Source organism: Charadrius vociferus, unplaced genomic scaffold, assembly GCF_000708025.1.
Source record: "Charadrius vociferus isolate BGI_N301 unplaced genomic scaffold, ASM70802v2 scaffold54, whole genome shotgun sequence".
NCBI classification, from domain to species: domain Eukaryota; kingdom Metazoa; phylum Chordata; class Aves; order Charadriiformes; family Charadriidae; genus Charadrius; species Charadrius vociferus.
In genome coordinates this window covers 3,618,009-3,635,214 of record NW_009648350.1, presented here as the reverse complement: position 1 = coordinate 3,635,214, position 17,206 = coordinate 3,618,009, and the positions used below count along the sequence as shown (strand labels likewise).

The following is a 17,206-nucleotide window of genomic DNA, read 5'->3' as shown; positions in this document are numbered from 1 at the left end:
CGGGACGAGCCGCCAGCCCTGCTCCGAGGCATGTAAAAGCGGGGCAGCGAGGCCGGGGAGCAGCAAGCGACCAGCCGGGGCTGCGGGGCCGAGCAGGTGAGCCGGGCCGGGCAGGCACCGGGGACCAGTCCTGCACCAGCAGCGGCACCGGGAGCAGAGGCAGAGCTGAGCCTTACCTCACTTCACTGTTCCACAGGTTGCACCAGTTGCTGGGATCGCTGCACAAACGAGCAAAACGTCGTCCGAAATGGCAGCTGAGGTGAGGGTGAACTTTGCTTCTCCAGCAGGGTGGTCTCGGGGTGCTCTGGCAGATGCGAACTCAACTATGCGATAACTCCAGTGCTGCAACTTGCCATGCTTGTTCGGGTGCTTCTCTCTACTTGATTTGTTTTCCTGGGGTTTAAATGGAAAATGGGTAAGCAATCATATTTGTTGCAATATTTCTGACAACACACCTCTGATTCTGATGAAAACCCACAGTAGTGAATATAGACTTAGATACCTCGAAGATAGAGTTAGATACCTCTTCCCCATCTGAGTGCTTCGCTCCCAGCACTGGCCTTTCATGCCCCATCCCCTCTGCCACTCACCCCGGTGGACTGATTTCCCAGCGAGAAGCTGCAAAACTTTTGCTTTTTCAACTCCGATTTCCACCCCTGCAGCTCCTGCTGACAAACCTGCTTCAAAAATCGATCTCCGGCACCCCGTGCTTACACCCTGTCCTCGGTTGGACCTGATGATCTTAAAGGTCTCTTCCAACCAAAACGATTCTTTGATTCTCCTACTGTCCTCTCAGGCACGTTGGGTCAGGCAGTGGCTGGGGAAGGGGCTGCCCGGTTCACCGGCCCCGGCCCCGCTACCGGTCCGGCCGCCGCTGTCCATGGTAGCCGGGTGGGCGCCCCGGTGATGAGCTGCTTCGGAGACCTTCGGGGGGGTAGTTTGGGGCCGTGGGGTTGTTCGTTTTTTTTTTTTTTTCTTTCCTTTTCATTTTACCCTAACATTTGTAATACTGAAAGGTACCCAGACCTCCCTGTCTGGAGTCTGCGCCTTAAACGGTTTTGTGCTAATTTTATGCCAAAGCTTGCAAGAACATCCTGGACGATGGACGTGCTTCAAATGGTAACTTCAAACCCTTCATAGTTACAGGAGTGTTTTAGAGCCTGTGGCTTGTACTGGCCCACAGGTCTTTGAAAACTAAGTGTTTTCGTGTAGTCTCCCTAAGAGAGTGGGGTTTTTTAATTATTATTTCAAGTCACAGTAGATACTAGCTTTCACTATATCCCTGAATCCCCTACTTTTTTGGCCTGTCAAGAGACTATGAAAGGGTCAGTGATCAGCAGCTGCCTTAAAAGAGAGATCCATGCTGGTCTTGCACCATATTCCCTGATATTTGTTTTCAAGGATAGGACATGCTCCCTCCAGAGTCTTGTAGAACTAAAGTATCTTGGAGGATTCCTGAGCCAGACCTGACACCTGAAGGCCTAAATTCTAGTAACAGTGACATGTTCTCCACCTCTAAAACTACTTGCCAAAGCTCTTAAAGTCGAGGACTTCTCTGCTTAATGGTACAAAACTGAAAAAACATTCCTGAGTATGTCCTCAGTTTTCCTTGGATAAAGAGTGGGATGGACATTAACTGATTTTTAGGTGATAGGATCAGTAAGTCTCTTGAATGTCTCTTAACTTCATTACTTGCAGGGGGATAAAATGTTGGGAGGAAGGTTTGTTGGAAGTACAGATCCAGTCATGGAGATGCTCAGCGCTTCCATTACCACTGATCAGAGACTGGCTGAAGTTGACATCCAGGGGAGCATGGCTTATGCCAAAGCCTTGGAGAAGGCTGGGATCCTGTCTAAAACTGAGCTGGAGAAGATCCTGAGCGGCCTGGAAAAGGTATTTCTTTCCTTCCCAAATTGTCATGCGTGCTGGAATGAATGGCTTCTTATCTGACAGCATCATAGAAGACTCCCTGATTTGCTGTACTAAAAAGCATCTTTAAATGTCCTCAGGTGCTATTCCTTAGAGGTAGGCATGCGCTGAAGTGCTTTGTGAAAGGAAGTGCTGTCCTAAATCATGGACATGACAGGCCCGTGTGTATTGCACTTGGTACACTTGGAGTCGTTCTGGGCAGGGGATTGATGCTCCGGGTGCGTCCCGCTAAAGGCACCAAAGCCCACCAGCAGGATGTGAAGCGGCTGACAAGACCCCAGTGACAGCCCGAAGCCCTGATGTGCGCGTTGTCAATGCTCATTGACTGGGAATGAGCTGCCTCCGTGAGGTGTGCTCAGGGTGACCTGTCCGCCCTCCTCTTCAGACTGAACGTTCCCCAGGAATTGTTTCAGTATGCATTAGGAATACTCTTTTTCTGCTGGCACTCGGGATCCTTTTGAGTCTGGCTGCCTGAGTTAGTAGGAGGCAATGCAGAGCATTGTATAGGGGCGAAGAGAAGTCAGCAGCTAAGCGCGTTTTTAAAAGATCCATTGTTGTTGCTCATCCACCATGGACAATGGTGACTCTATACAATGTTTGTATAGGAAAATCTTGGTGGACGATGCTAAAGCAATCACTGACATTTCAGCTCACCTCCTCATTGCAATGCTCAAATCCTCCAATAGCCATAACACCGCAGGATCATCACAGGTAGAGGGATGAATCCCACAACTGCAGTACAGAATACCAGGATATAGCAAGCAGCCAGCCTTGGCCTCAAGGAACAGGAATGCCAGAGCTGGTGTGAGCCTTAGCAGTTTGGTTTCCATTGGGACGGCACAAGTTGGTATTTGCTGGGGACAATTACAGCCCTCATGCGCAGCAGGGTAACAGTAGTGGCTGACTGGTGTTTCTGCTGATGTTTGTAGATCTCTGAGGAATGGTCTAAAGGAGTCTTTGTGGTGACCCAAACTGATGAGGATATCCACACTGCCAACGAACGCAGACTAGGAAGAAGCAGGAATGATCAGGTATGTACAGATCTGGTTGTTTTTACTCCTTCTGTATTCTTCCCCCATCTCAGTTCCTTAATCAAATATCTTTATGCCATCTTTCACATGCTGTGACACTCTCCAGCACATCCTCCCTCGGGCTTTTAAATAGTGACACTGCAGTGACTCATCTGCCCGGGGGAATGGGCTCTGCAGGATGGCTTCCCAGTGGTATAAGCCCACAAACTTCCACTGACATCCTTTAAAGCCTACAGAAACCGTGACTTTACTGGCTGGGGGCCATGCAACTTTCAGGATCAGTCCTTCTACTGATGACCGACTTGTGACAGTTGGGGATTTTTTGATCCAAAGTTGTCAATACCCAAAAAGTCCACTGAAAAGAACGGGTTTGGTCCTGTTCATGGAAAGCAAGATACAGCAGCTTTGACAAATCAGTGACCAGGGACACATCTGGTAAGAGAAAGATGTCCCTTCGCATCACACAGAACGAGGAGAGGATAACTCTGCCAAGGCTTTCTGCTGAAGAATATTTGGTCACTAAGTATGTCACATTCTGCTTTGACTGACTGTGGCCAATCTCGTACAGGTTGTGACTGACCTGAAGCTGTTCATGAAGAATTCCCTCTCTGTCATCTCCACTCACCTCCTGCAGCTCATTAAGACCCTGGTGGAACGCGCTGCCATGTAAGTCCTTTTGCATATCCACGGCCTCGGCCTTGCAGGGGCAGGAGACTTCTGGGCTTGCTCTTTGATTGACACCAATCAGGGCATCGGCAGGGCCTTCTGCGGAAGACGTTACAGACAGGCAGCCTGTGATAGCACAGGGAAAGACAACAGACCCTCTCTCCACAGTTCACATCACAGACACCTTCCCCTTCCCCACTGTATCCTGGCAAAGGAATCGAGGTGGGAGGTCCACACAAGAAGGTGCCAAATCCATCTGAAGGAGTGGGGAACTTTAACATGTTTCGAGTTGTTACGTATGAGAAAAGCTCAGCTGTGATAACTCCTGTCTAACTCTCCTTCTCACAAACCACACTCTCAACCGGTGGTGGACTGGGGAATCTTTGCCAGCTACAGAGGGATTACTGTACCAGCAAGTCTCCAGGGAGGCCTAGGGCAGGCACACCACACTGGAAGATCTAAACCCAGCGTGCTTAGGTAGCAGGTGACGGGGAGAGGAAGACATAGATCAAAATCAGCACAACACAGGCTGAAGAAGCTCTCTTTGTGAGCTTGCCAGGAAACCCTGGAGTGTACCCACCACTCTCCTCTATCCTGGCAGCTGCTGCTCACCTCTTTCTCTCCTCTCCCATGCAGAGAAATCGATGTTATCTTGCCCGGCTACACCCACCTGCAGAAAGCTCAGCCCATCAGATGGAGCCAGTTCTTGCTCAGGTAACCACCTTTCACACTTGGCTGGAGGAAGCCTTCTCCACGCTTGGGGCCCTGCTCAGCTGGAGCCCAGAAGTGCGTCATCCTCTGAGGGGACAGCCCAGGGTGGTGACAAACCAGCACTAACCTTGCAAACTGGAATAGGAGCTCCCCGTGTTCCTTTGTGGCTCTGACTAACCTGGGACTCAAGAACTGAGTGGGCAGTGGAGGCCGACTCCCTGTATGCTCCATCCTTTGGCCAGAGTTACAGTGCAGCTAATGGGGTCACATGGAGAAGCTTGTATGGCTGCTAGCTGTTCCAATTCAAAGGGCCTGCATGCCTAGTCTCCATTTCAAGTCTTTTCTGTTTGAGACAGGATTCCAGGGTCCAGGTGTGGCAGCATACTGCTTGGGAAGGAAAGGGACGTTTTCTGACTTCAGGTGCTTCATCTCTCATGTCTTTTCATGTCCTTTCCTAGCCATGCTGTTGCTCTGACCCGCGATTCTGAGCGCCTGGGAGAGCTGAAGAAGAGGATCAATGTCTTGCCTTTGGGAAGGTAAGGTCTACTATTTGTGTAATCACTGGGCCTCACTTTGCTCTGCAAAGTCTTCAGAGGTGCATTCCCTGCTTCCTAGACCTCAGTTTTGGTTGGAGTGTGCAGGGTATCAGGCATGACTTGTGTTTCTTTCTTCCCTGGCAGCGGTGCTCTGGCTGGAAACCCTCTGGAAATTGATAGAGAGCTTCTGCGTAGTGGTAAATGTCTCCCTATGACCGAGTGGCACAGGACTGCTTGTAATATCTAGGAGGGAGGGAAGCATTGATACGTGTCCCCCAGTGACACTATAATGCACTGTCCTGGAGCTAAACCCTTTCTTTTATAAGCCTTTTTACTGCAATGAGACAGGCAATGCCCGTGAGGTGGGAGCAGGAAGAGCCACCTCTGCTGCATGCTGGATGGCTGGGGCTAATAACAAAGACTCCACTTAGTGTAAAACTTAAGTATGTTTGTGTTCCTGGCACTACTCGAGGGCTCACAGTTGCTTGCATGCTGGGGAATCCTGCTGCATTCAAGCTCCAGTCATGCCAACCCTGACCTCTGTCCATCACCTTCCTTACAGAGCTGGACTTTGCTTCCATCAGCCTGAACAGCATGGATGCCGTAAGCGAGAGAGACTTTGTCGGTAAGCACAACTCAATCACATCTTCCCACCACTATTTTAGAAGCAGGCTTCTGAGACCTTCCCAGTTGACCTCCCTTAACAAGGGGACTGATATCCCTCACTAAGAAGTATTTAGACAGAAAATCTGTTTGCTCGTGTTTAAACTCCAGTCAGGGCTCTCAGAGTTGTCAAGCAAACAAGCACATTTTTCACCTCCTGATTTCCTGCCTTCTCTGCAGTGGAGTTCCTCTCTGTTGCCACCCTCCTCATGATCCACCTTAGCAAGATGGCTGAAGATCTCATCATCTACAGTACCAGCGAATTTGGCTTTGTAACCCTCTCTGATGCTTACAGGTAGGCACTCTAGTCATTGCTTTCAATAAAGCAATAAAATCTCAATAACATTTAAAATCTGAGAAAATGTTTGTAGCATTCCCCTGCCATATCTCATATTGTATGTATTACTGTATCTTATTAGAAAAAAATTAATTAGTTATCCAAAATACATCTTAGAATAATAGAGGGAAAGTTTCAGTCCAATAGTAACTACTGGCTTTGCCATAATCCAAAATTATTGCCCTAGCCTGCTATTGTTCCAGGAATAGGTAAAAATGTCATTTAAATATGATCAACCACTTTCTGTTTACTTTGCATTCATTCAAGTGACTACATCAGAAAGAACAGGTTATTTTGTGAACAGCCAAACTTAGCTGCTTTCCTGCAGCTTTGAATCTCATGCTTGGATCGTGCCGTGTCCCAGATCTCTGTGAGCTCTGGTAGAAGCTTTTCCCAAGGTTGGGGCATTAAGGGTTACTCTTGTGTTGTTTATATGCTTTCAGATATTACAGCTTATGAGGTTTATACTGCAGCTTCTTTCTCAGTGAGAACATCATCTGTGGACTTCTCTCCTCCGTGGTCAGCAAATTTCCACAAAACCTACAGGAACCCAGTAGTCTGTGATCACAAACCTCTGTCAAGCGCGGTTGATTTTGGCCAGGAGGTTCCAAAGGTACAAGGAGGACAGAAAGTAACAGGGAACACACACACATGTGCTGAAGTCTGATTTCCATCAGGAACATGACTAAAAAGCTATTTTTATGGAAAAGTTTCCAAGTCTTTCTGAGGACCAACCCTTTTACATTCTTTGAATCTCTCACAAGTAACTAAGAGAGGCACCAAGACCTCTTCTTCAAGAGAAAGAATTTAGTAAAACCCAGCATCAAGTTAGCTCACGGTTCCTGAAAATCGGGTCTAATTCTGCAGGACTCCGGTTTTGACTACTGTGCATACCACTTGCTTACCACGTAGAAGCCAGAATACAGAAAGGACAACATTCATCTAACACAGATTTAAACCACCAGAAAACCACACCATCCAATACGTGAATGTGAACTTCCACAGACAGGAGAAATTCAGGGTAAATAAAGAATAAAGTTCGATATCTGAGAGTTCTTATTCTCACAGCATACTAACAGCAGCAATAAATCTGAAGTAAAGGGCTTAGATAAGTCAATACCTAAGCTCTTAGCTCTTATTTAGAGAGATCTCAACAGGGATTAAATGAGAAAAAAGGGAGCTTAAAAAAAGTAGAAGAGTCATCATAAGATGAGGACTGACATGAACTCTTCAATATTAAAAAATCCATTTGAGGAACTCCGCTTTGAGCTTCTCCCTGAGATAGGACAGAGTATGAAACAAAACAGATTCTTTCCACTTTGAATCAAAACCAAATCCAAAGATACAGCATTGTTATCAATGCTAGATAACAGACAATAATTGCATACTTCACTTAAATTATAGCCTAACACTCTTATTTTTCCTAAATAACATATCAATTATTCTTTTCTTCAAAAACACTTTCTCTCCTAAACAAATTTCAGTTCAGAAATTGCTGAGACACCCATTCAGATATTGTTACCCTGCCTAAAGTAAGTATCAGAGAGAAACTTGGAGCCGTGATTTCTTTGGATGCAGAATACTGCTCAGTGAGGGCCTGAGATGAGGCCTTCTGTTCTGTCCCCAGGTGATGATCAGTCTGGGTCAACAAACACGAAAGCTGGAAACCCATTCTTTACATGTATCCCAAGTAGTGGAACTGCTGCCAGGTGGACTTTGTAGTAATTTACAGGTGGAGTTTTACCTCCTAACGCCTCCCCTCTTCACACCCCAGAAAATCCAGATTCACATTGCATTGCCCTAAGAGAAAGCAAGCCAACCAAAAAAGACAGCACATCCATTCTTTCCTTTGAGGCTGCACGCCAGTTACCTGGTCACTGACTGCACTCTCTGCTTCTCACTGCAGATGCCATTCAGACAAGCCCACACTGCCTCTGGGAAGGCCGTCCACCTCGCTGAGTCTAAGGGCACCACCATCAACAATCTCAGCCTGGATGACCTGAAGAGCATCAGGTTTGTATCACAGTTATTTTGCCACGACTGCCCTCAGCTGGCAGGTATCAGCCTCCCTTCGTATGGGCCTCCTTACGGTGCCCTTCCTCAAAATGCCTGGGCCAGACAGCACCCCAAAATCCCCCTGGCCGGAATACCAGTGCTGCTACTGCTGGGCCTGAAATAACTGAAGGGGGACAACATCACTACCATTCTGCTCCACGAGGGCATGGGCGGCAGCTATGGGAGGGACTGGAAGGAACGCATGCCCCGACCTGGAGGCGCCAGCCCTCCAGAGGAGTTTGGCTCCAAACTTCCTCACTCTCCCCTGGGAGCTGACTCTTTGGTCTGCCACAAGCAGCTACTGCCCGGCCGTAGAAGGGCAGACGCAGGGCTGCCAGAGGCCTTTCCCCTTGGAAAAAGGCTGCATCTCCACTCCCTCACCCTCTCTGCAGGCAGAGAGCATGTAAAGGCAGCCAACAGCACCCAGCGCTCTCCACTGACACCTCTTCCCTTTGCCTCCCCAGCCCCCTGTTTGGCAGCGACGTCTCCCAGGTCTTCAACGTTGTCAACAGCGTGGAGCAGTACACGGCCATGGGTGGTACCGCCAAGAGCAGCGTGACTACCCAGATCGAGCAGCTGAGGGAGCTGCTGAAGAAGCTGAAGGAACAAGCTTAGAGTGTGGGGAGATATCCCGTGGATGCAGCGTTGTGCCTATCACACTAATCTGGAGTTAATAAACACTGGGGTGTATGTAGTTCACTGAAACTCGTGTCTTGTGTCTTACTTCTAAGGGGCTTAATTGAGCTGGGCTTCCTCAGCCCTCGTGAGGCTTGGGGAAATGTTCACTGCCGTGAAAGAACGGGGGTTCTTCCCTCCCTGGCAGTGGAGCTGCGTTATAGTGTTTTCCATCTCTCGGGTGCTGGTAGGTAGAGAGCAGCAGGAGTGTCTGTCTACAAGAGACCGAAAAATGTGTCTGTTGGAGGGGAGGGTGGTGCACTAGGGAAGTGATCGTCCCTTTGTAATTGGCACCAGTGAGAATGCACCTCGAATACGGCCTGAGATGAGGCCTTCTGTTCTGTCCCCAGGTGATGATCAGTCTGGGTCAACAAACCCAGATTCACATTGCATTGCCCTAAGAGAAAGCAAGCCAACCAAAAAAGACAGCACATCCATTCTTTCCTTTGAGGCTGCACCCCAGTTGCCTGGTCACTGACTGCACTCTCTGCTTCTCACTGCAGATGCCATTCAGACAAGCCCACACTGCCTCTGGGAAGGCCGTCCACCTCGCTGAGTCTAAGGGCACCACCATCAACAATCTCAGCCTGGATGACCTGAAGAGCATCAGGTTTGTATCACAGTTATTTTGCCACGACTGCCCTCAGCTGGCAGGTATCAGCCTCCCTTCGTATGGGCCTCCTTACGGTGCCCTTCCTCAAAATGCCTGGGCCAGACAGCACCCCAAAATCCCCCTGGCCGGAATACCAGTGCTGCTACTGCTGGGCCTGAAATAACTGAAGGGGGACAACATCACTACCATTCTGCTCCACGAGGGCATGGGCGGCAGCTATGGGAGGGACTGGAAGGAACGCATGCCCCGACCTGGAGGCGCCAGCCCTCCAGAGGAGTTTGGCTCCAAACTTCCTCACTCTCCCCTGGGAGCTGACTCTTTGGTCTGCCACAAGCAGCTACTGCCCGGCCGTAGAAGGGCAGACGCAGGGCTGCCAGAGGCCTTTCCCCTTGGAAAAAGGCTGCATCTCCACTCCCTCACCCTCTCTGCAGGCAGAGAGCATGTAAAGGCAGCCAACAGCACCCAGCGCTCTCCACTGACACCTCTTCCCTTTGCCTCCCCAGCCCCCTGTTTGGCAGCGACGTCTCCCAGGTCTTCAACGTTGTCAACAGCGTGGAGCAGTACACGGCCATGGGTGGTACCGCCAAGAGCAGCGTGACTACCCAGATCGAGCAGCTGAGGGAGCTGCTGAAGAAGCTGAAGGAACAAGCTTAGAGTGTGGGGAGATATCCCGTGGATGCAGCGTTGTGCCTATCACACTAATCTGGAGTTAATAAACACTGGGGTGTATGTAGTTCACTGAAACTCGTGTCTTGTGTCTTACTTCTAAGGGGCTTAATTGAGCTGGGCTTCCTCAGCCCTCGTGAGGCTTGGGGAAATGTTCACTGCCGTGAAAGAACGGGGGTTCTTCCCTCCCTGGCAGTGGAGCTGCGTTATAGTGTTTTCCATCTCTCGGGTGCTGGTAGGTAGAGAGCAGCAGGAGTGTCTGTCTACAAGAGACCGAAAAATGTGTCTGTTGGAGGGGAGGGTGGTGCACTAGGGAAGTGATCGTCCCTTTGTAATTGGCACCAGTGAGAATGCACCTCGAATACTGTGTTCAGTTTTGGGCCCCTCACAACGAGACATTGACATGCTGAAGTGTGTCCAGAGGACGGCAACAACGCTGGTGAGGGGTCTAAAGCACATTTCTGATGAGGAGTGGCTGAGGGAACTATGGGTGTTCAGCCTGGAGAAAAGGAGGCTGAGGGGAGACCTTATTGCTCTCTAGAGCTACCTGAAAGGAGGGTGTAGCAAGGCAGATGCTGGTCTCTTCTCCCAGGTAACAAGGGATAGGATGAGATGAAACGGCTTTAAGTTGTGCCAGGGGAGGTTTAGGTTGAATATTAGGAAAAATTTTTTCACCAGAAGGGTTGTCAACCATTGGAACAGGCTGCCCAGGGAAGCGGGTGAGTCCCCATCCCTGAAGGTATTTAAAAGATGTGTAGATGCGATGCTTAGGGACGTGGTTTAGTGGTGGACTTGGTAGTGTTAGGTTAACAGTTGGACTTGATGACCTTAAGGGTCTTTTCCAACCTAATGACTCTATGATTCTATGCAGCACAAGGCTGGATCCAGCAGTGCCGGAACAGGCTACACAATGTGCTGAGGGAGGCTTGTCGATGTGCACAAAGAGGGATACCTGATACTGCATCTGCAACACATGCCACATCTCCAGCTATCGCTGCCCTCCTCACAGGAGTATACTTGCCCACCTGCCTGCCTTCTGGCAGGGGGACTAAGTGGCCAAAAGAAGTCTCCTCACCACCTGGCACCAAAACTTGAATAGTCTTAGGCAGGTCAACCCACACGTCATTCCAGCCCATCACAAAACTACCTTCGGCTCTGGTTTCCACCAAAGCACAGGAGTTGCATGGTCCCAGGGGAAGCTTTTTCCTCTGTGTGACCCAGGCCAAGGTAGCTGGAGCAGAATGCTTGAAAAGAGACTGGCATGGCTAGCAGCCTCTTACAAATCTTATACTATCTGCCTTCTGTCCTTACAAAAATATAACCAGAACGAAGACCAGGAAAAGCCTTACTTGGGGAATGAGAATGCAGCAACCTTGTGTCTTTCAACGGGTGAGAACATTTGATTAAACAAACACTTGAAACATTATTCCCCACTATTGTTCTGCAATGATTTCTGGATCGAATGTGCCTGCTGCTTGATTCAAAAGGTAGAGAAAGAACAGTTGTTTACAGGGAAGGTGGGGCAATTTTCATTAAACACCAAACCAGCTTGAACCCGGCACCCACAACACAGTAGCACTAGTTTTGTCAGGGACAATCTCTTTTCTATCACAGCATTTTAAAGGTGGCATTCTGCTCAGCACCCTGCCCTCCATGCTGACGCAGCAACACCTTACTGACTCAGTACTGCAAGACTCTGTAACCCACATAGGTAATGGCAGTAACGCAAGCATTGCCTCACCGTGCTTGGGTTCAGGGCTGTAGCACAGACAGCACTAACTGCCATGAGCTAAAGCTCTTGCCATTAACAAAGTACCCCAGCAGACACAAAGTGCTTTCACCCTACCTTTGTAGCATGTGTGCTTTAAACACGTGGGAGAACCAGCAACAGAAGTTCCTTTTTGCCAACACTTCCCCCCAACCTCAGTGTCCCCTTATTCTGGCCCTAAACCTGATCTCTTCTCCTGGCATTTAAAGAACAGCACGCTTCAATCACCACTCCATAAACCTCCGTTGCATTTGCTCTGTTACTTCCTGCTGTGTTTCTGTTTTGGCACTTGTGTCTCACTCTCCAGATAGGTTAGCTGTGGCCAGGAAATCACTTATGCACACTGAGCTGATAGAGGAAAGGAGCAAGAGAGGGAGGGGACACCAACAGTCAACACCAACAGAGTCAGAAGAAGCAATATCTCCACATCTCCACCTTACTGTTCGTTTTTTTTTTTTCCCTTCCATAAGCTTTTCTGATCTGTGCCACTCCCCTCTTTTTCCCTATTTGTATTTTCTAGCTCCCGCTCAGTACCTTCAGAGGCCTCAGCTGAACAGATTTTCTCTCGCTCCCAGCAGCAAATGTCCAGCATTGCTCCTCGTGACCAGTGCTCAGTAACACAGGGCCCTGCCAAACTGAAAGCAAAAGGGGAGTCTTAGCAGATTATCACATCTTGATTTCCTACTTAAATGAGTAGTTCATAACCACTAGTACTTCCCACCCATCCTTTTCTTAAAATTGTGAAATGATTTAGATTGGGAGGGACCTGTGGAGGTCTCTGAAGCTCCACAGACATTACAGGAGTGTGTGGTCCACAGTATCTTCCGACTTGCACCATCATCCTGCCACGGCTCATTGTGATTCGGGATTTTAAAGCCCTGTCCCTTACGACAGAAAGATCTGTATACACAGAAGGATCAGTGGTTTGGACACTACTCTGGACTTGGTCTTAAATACCTGCTCCATTACCAATCACAGGACAGGACTGGAGCCAAGAATTCATGTAGGCTGATCATGAGCTACTGAGGCTCTGCAGACAGCTATGTAATTCTGATCTGACACCCAAGCAGATAACAAACCTACAGAAGGGCTCTTGAAACATTACAAAAAGTAGTGAACTCTTCACTGGATCCCCCAAAGGAAAAGATCTCTAACTAGCTTTTACACTTGGCAAAAATACTGCTGAATATTTGGTCTCCTAAACAAATTGCTGTGCTTGGTCTTTTTATCCCCTAGCTCTCCATGGAAGAAGCTGAGTCAATAACACTTCTCTGCCACCACAGGAGAGTTGTGAGGACAGACACACTGCAGGACTGCAACGTCCCCTGCAGGCACCATGGGTGAATTTGAGACAGCAATATCCAAACGTGTCCGTCTAGACTGGACTCCTTTTGCCAGGGGCAACATGAACCAACTTCACTGTGATTCTGCAACCATCTCTACTCCTCATCCTACAGAGAGATACACATAAATGGAAAAAAATACAGAGAGGCCTGGAACTAATGGAACTGAAACTGGAGCTTACACTGTTATATTTAACCATGTAACTGTTGAAATACAAATAATATTAAGAAATCAAAGCTGTTGGGTATCACATATACATAGGGTTAATGATGTGAAAACCCAAATAGCAAAACAGATACAGGGGAACTCGGAAAGTGCCACGGAGGTCCCATTTCCCCTTTTCTAGCCCTGCAGGTCACAAATGGTCTGTGAGGGAGAGGTGACAGGGCCAGCGGGATGCCCTCTAACCCCTCCTGGCTGCCCTATCTTGGGCACCCTCCCCCTTCCCTTTTTCACTTTGGGCAATTTCTGCACAGTTTCTTCAGACAGAAAGATGTACAATCTTTGCATGGGCTGTGCATGTTCCACGCAGCCAGGTGAGCCCATGTCACAAACACCACAAGGTAGAGCCTCTCCCTGTATATGATTCATTCTGGATGTAAATCTAGCCCTTACTATTTTGCCAAATCCTCAGCAACCTCCTGTCAAAGCCCAGAATAAGGACAAAGACACTCATGAAAGATGAAGGCGTCAAGAGAAGCGTTAAAAATGAGGGACTTCAGAAGAGGAAGGAATCTGGCAACAGAACGGTGTTCTTAGAGTAGACAGCAGGATGCTCTGTGCACCCGCAAGCCTGGAACTCTGAAAGGGGACAGGGTCATTACTCCAGAAGAAAATGATCATAAAGGGAAATGTACAAGAAGCAGTGAATTAATAGCTGGCTATGAATCCAGATAGAGAATTTGAGCCTTTTCCTGGACTGATACTGAAGGCAGCACACTGGAAACCCAGCTGCAAAGAGGTACTTGCTCATTCAGGCTGGGTGGCCAGAGGCTGCCTGATGCCACGTCACTCTGCCTGTGTCCTCTCCGCTACTGAAAGCAATCCCACTGTGCCCTAGACTTCAACTCAGAAAGGGGATGAAGAGTAGGGCAGAGAAGAACATAGGAAAGACATCTAGACTAGGTCCCTTCCCACCTGAATTATCCTACGGTCCTGTGACAACAGGGCTGGTTAAAGGGCAGAAAAACCCCAAAGGGGACAAGAAAACTGGGATGCACTCCCTGCTCTCCCTCAAAGGCTCTGACAGCGCACAGAGAAAGAAAAAGATGCCGCAGCAGCGCACTCCCTCCCGCAAAGCAGATCCACCGCTGCGCCGCGGGGAGGTTGGAGGGGAAAGAGAGGGGGGACCGGATCGGGGCCGGTCCCGGGGACACTCCGCCCCGCCGGGGAGCGCCCAGCCGGGGCTGCGGGGCCGAGCAGGTGAGCCGGGCCGGCGGGCAGCGGGGATCCGTCCGGCACCGGCACCTCACCTTGCCGTTCCACAGGTGGCATCAGTTGCCGGGATCGCTGCACAAGCGAGCAAAATGTCGTCCGAAATGGCAGCCGAGGTGAGGGTGAACTTTGCTTCTCCAGCGGGGTGGTCTCGGGGTGTTTTGGCAGACGTGAGCAAATCAGAGTTAAAAATCCAAGTCCTTTCCTTCAGGCTCTTCCCTCTACCCGGCAGAGACTAATAACCGACACGGTTCATTCCCGCCGACTCGCGTTTAGGCAGGAGGTACTTCACAGCAGCTTGTGTAAACAATTCTCTGTACAAAAGCTGCATTTTCAGTTTCTGTGTCTGGTAGGCGAGACGTGACTAGTCATCTTAGCAAGTCACGCTTTCTGCCTTCCCAAAGGCTACTGCAACCCTGGCCTCTTCTGCGCCGGATTGCACAGAAGTGTCCATCAGCCATCAGACTGTACTAGCCACTTCTCTAGTCCTGGAGCGAGCTAAAGTTAGTCTTTCAGTTTTGATTTCCTGATTGCAAATGTATCTGTTGCAATGTTTCTGCTGACCTACCTCTTACTTTGGTGGAAACCCCTAATACCGAAGAGATGCCTTGATATACCTGTTCCCCATTCACGCTCAGCCTCTGGTACTGCCCTGTACTTTAGCATCCCCTACGCCACATTCCTGCGGGCACCAGCTGCACCATGACGACCTCTAACACTTTTCTTTTTCAATTCTAATTCCCCCCTCTGCCTTCCCTCAGCTTTCTGACAAAGCTGCCCTAAACATATCAAAAAACACATGTCTACACTCTTAACTCTGTAAGCTCTCTCCTGCTGTCCTCTCAGACGTTGTTTCAGCAGGGATCGTGTGGAGACAGTCACTAGGGAAAAAGTTTCTAAGGTTACTCAAGAGTGCTTTGTCTGACTAATAAAGCCCTGGCACAGATAAACTTGCAACTGTCCCGCCAGCTTCTTGCTGTCCATGGTAGTTATAGTGTACAGCATGAGAAGAGACTGACAGAGGTACTCAAAAAATCAAGTAGATTAGTAATTATTATCCACCTTGCAACGGCAATTGTATTTAGGCCCTTCCTTTAAATGTTCCCCATTTCTTTTTGTGCCTGCTAGAGCTGGAGAGTTGCTTTTGAAATCTTGGATAAGTTGTAAGGTCTCTGCACGAGTAAAATTCCTACCAATTTCAGTGCAAGTTTGCCAGAGTTAAGGCTTCGGGGGGTGTCCTACCAGGGTTGCTGAATCACTGGTGGAAAAAAAGGTAACATGCACCCTACTGGGATGCATAGCTGGAATTGTGTACCTGTCTTTGGTCATCCAGTGAAGCAGTTAAGTAGATGACACATTCAAGTGCATGAGGTTACTATATGAATCTTGGTTTGTGTAGGAAAAAAAACAAAACTTTTGTTCCTATGTGTTTTAAAACCTTCTTCTTGTTGATTTATTTTTCTGAACACTCCTGATGCAGAAAGGTACCCAGACCTCCCTTTCTGGATTCTGCACCTTAACCAGTTTTATGCTAACCTTATGCCAAAGCTTGCAAGCACATCATGGACTCTGAAGATGCTTCAAACGGTAACTTCAAACACTTCATAATGTGGCTTGTGCTGCCTAGGGCTCTTTGTCAATCAAAGAAAAATCTATTAGCTCAACAGCACAAAAAGGACTTGGAGAATACTAGCTTTCACTATATTCCTTATTGACTGCTTTACTTCCCCACCCCACCCTCACCCCCCGCGCTTTAAGAGGCTATCAAAGGGTTGTTGACCTGCAGCTGCCTCAAAAGAGAAGCCCATGCTGGTCTTGCAGCATATGCCCTGGTACTCATTTTAAGGACTCCCTGCAAAGTCCTGCAGAGGTAAAGTATCTTGGAGGACTCCTGAGCCAGACCTGACTCTTCAAGGGCTCAATGCTAGTGACGGGGACACATTCTCCACCTCTTCAACTACTTGCCAAAGGTCCTGAAATCCAGGGGCCTTTCTGGGCAGTGCTACCACACTGAAAAGACAAAGCTAAACCCAGCGTTTATATTGGATAAACAGATCACTGGATGTTACATGTATAGGACCATAACTGAAGTTATTAGGCCTCTTTAATTTGCTTCTTCCTCTCTCTCAGGGGGATAAACTTTGGGGAGGGAGATTCAGTGGAAGCACAGATCCAATTATGGAGATTCTCAACGCTTCCATTACCACTGATCGGAGACTGGCTGAAGTTGACATCCAGGGGAGCATGGCTTATGCCAAAGCCTTGGAGAAGGCTGGGATCCTGTCTAAAACTGAGCTGGAGAAGATCCTGAGCGGCCTGGAAAAGGTATTTCTTTCCTTCCCAAATTGTCATGCGTGCTGGAATGAATGGCTTCTTATCTGACAGCATCATAGAAGACTCCCTGATTTGCTGTACTAAAAAGCATCTTTAAATGTCCTCAGGTGCTATTCCTTAGAGGTAGGCATGCGCTGAAGTGCTTTGTGAAAGGAAGTGCTGTCCTAAATCATGGACATGACAGGCCCGTGTGTATTGCACTTGGTACACTTGGAGTCGTTCTGGGCAGGGGATTGATGCTCCGGGTGCGTCCCGCTAAAGGCACCAAAGCCCACCAGCAGGATGTGAAGCGGCTGACAAGACCCCAGTGACAGCCCGAAGCCCTGATGTGCGCGTTGCCAATGCTCATTGACTGGGAATGAGCTGCCTCCGTGAGGTGTGCTCAGGGTGACCTGTCCGCCCTCCTCTTCAGACTGAACGTTCCCCAGGAATTGTTTCAGTATG

At 48.8% G+C, this 17,206-nt stretch overlaps 2 protein-coding genes across 2 annotated transcripts in view; both read left to right on the top strand.

Annotated features, from left to right (window-relative positions):
- The first annotated feature begins 247 nt into the window (after positions 1-247).
- Positions 248-9,960, top strand: LOC104286602 (argininosuccinate lyase-like). The gene is made up of 14 exons (XM_009885214.1): positions 248-259; positions 1,699-1,893; positions 2,859-2,960; positions 3,529-3,626; positions 4,263-4,340; positions 4,796-4,873; positions 5,018-5,070; positions 5,436-5,498; positions 5,717-5,831; positions 6,363-6,486; positions 7,780-7,886; positions 8,393-8,537; positions 9,107-9,213; positions 9,720-9,960. The coding sequence occupies exons 1-14, from the start codon at positions 248-250 to the stop codon at positions 9,868-9,870; spliced, it is 1,428 nt and encodes a 475-aa protein (XP_009883516.1). The 3' UTR covers positions 9,871-9,960.
- A 4,572-nt stretch (positions 9,961-14,532) lies between these two features.
- ASL (argininosuccinate lyase) overlaps positions 14,533-17,206 on the top strand; it is a 9,295-nt gene continuing 6,621 nt past the window's right edge. Inside the window, 2 exon segments of the mRNA XM_009885153.1 lie at positions 14,533-14,544; positions 16,559-16,839. Of these exon segments, the coding sequence (XP_009883455.1) occupies positions 14,533-14,544; positions 16,559-16,839 (293 nt within the window).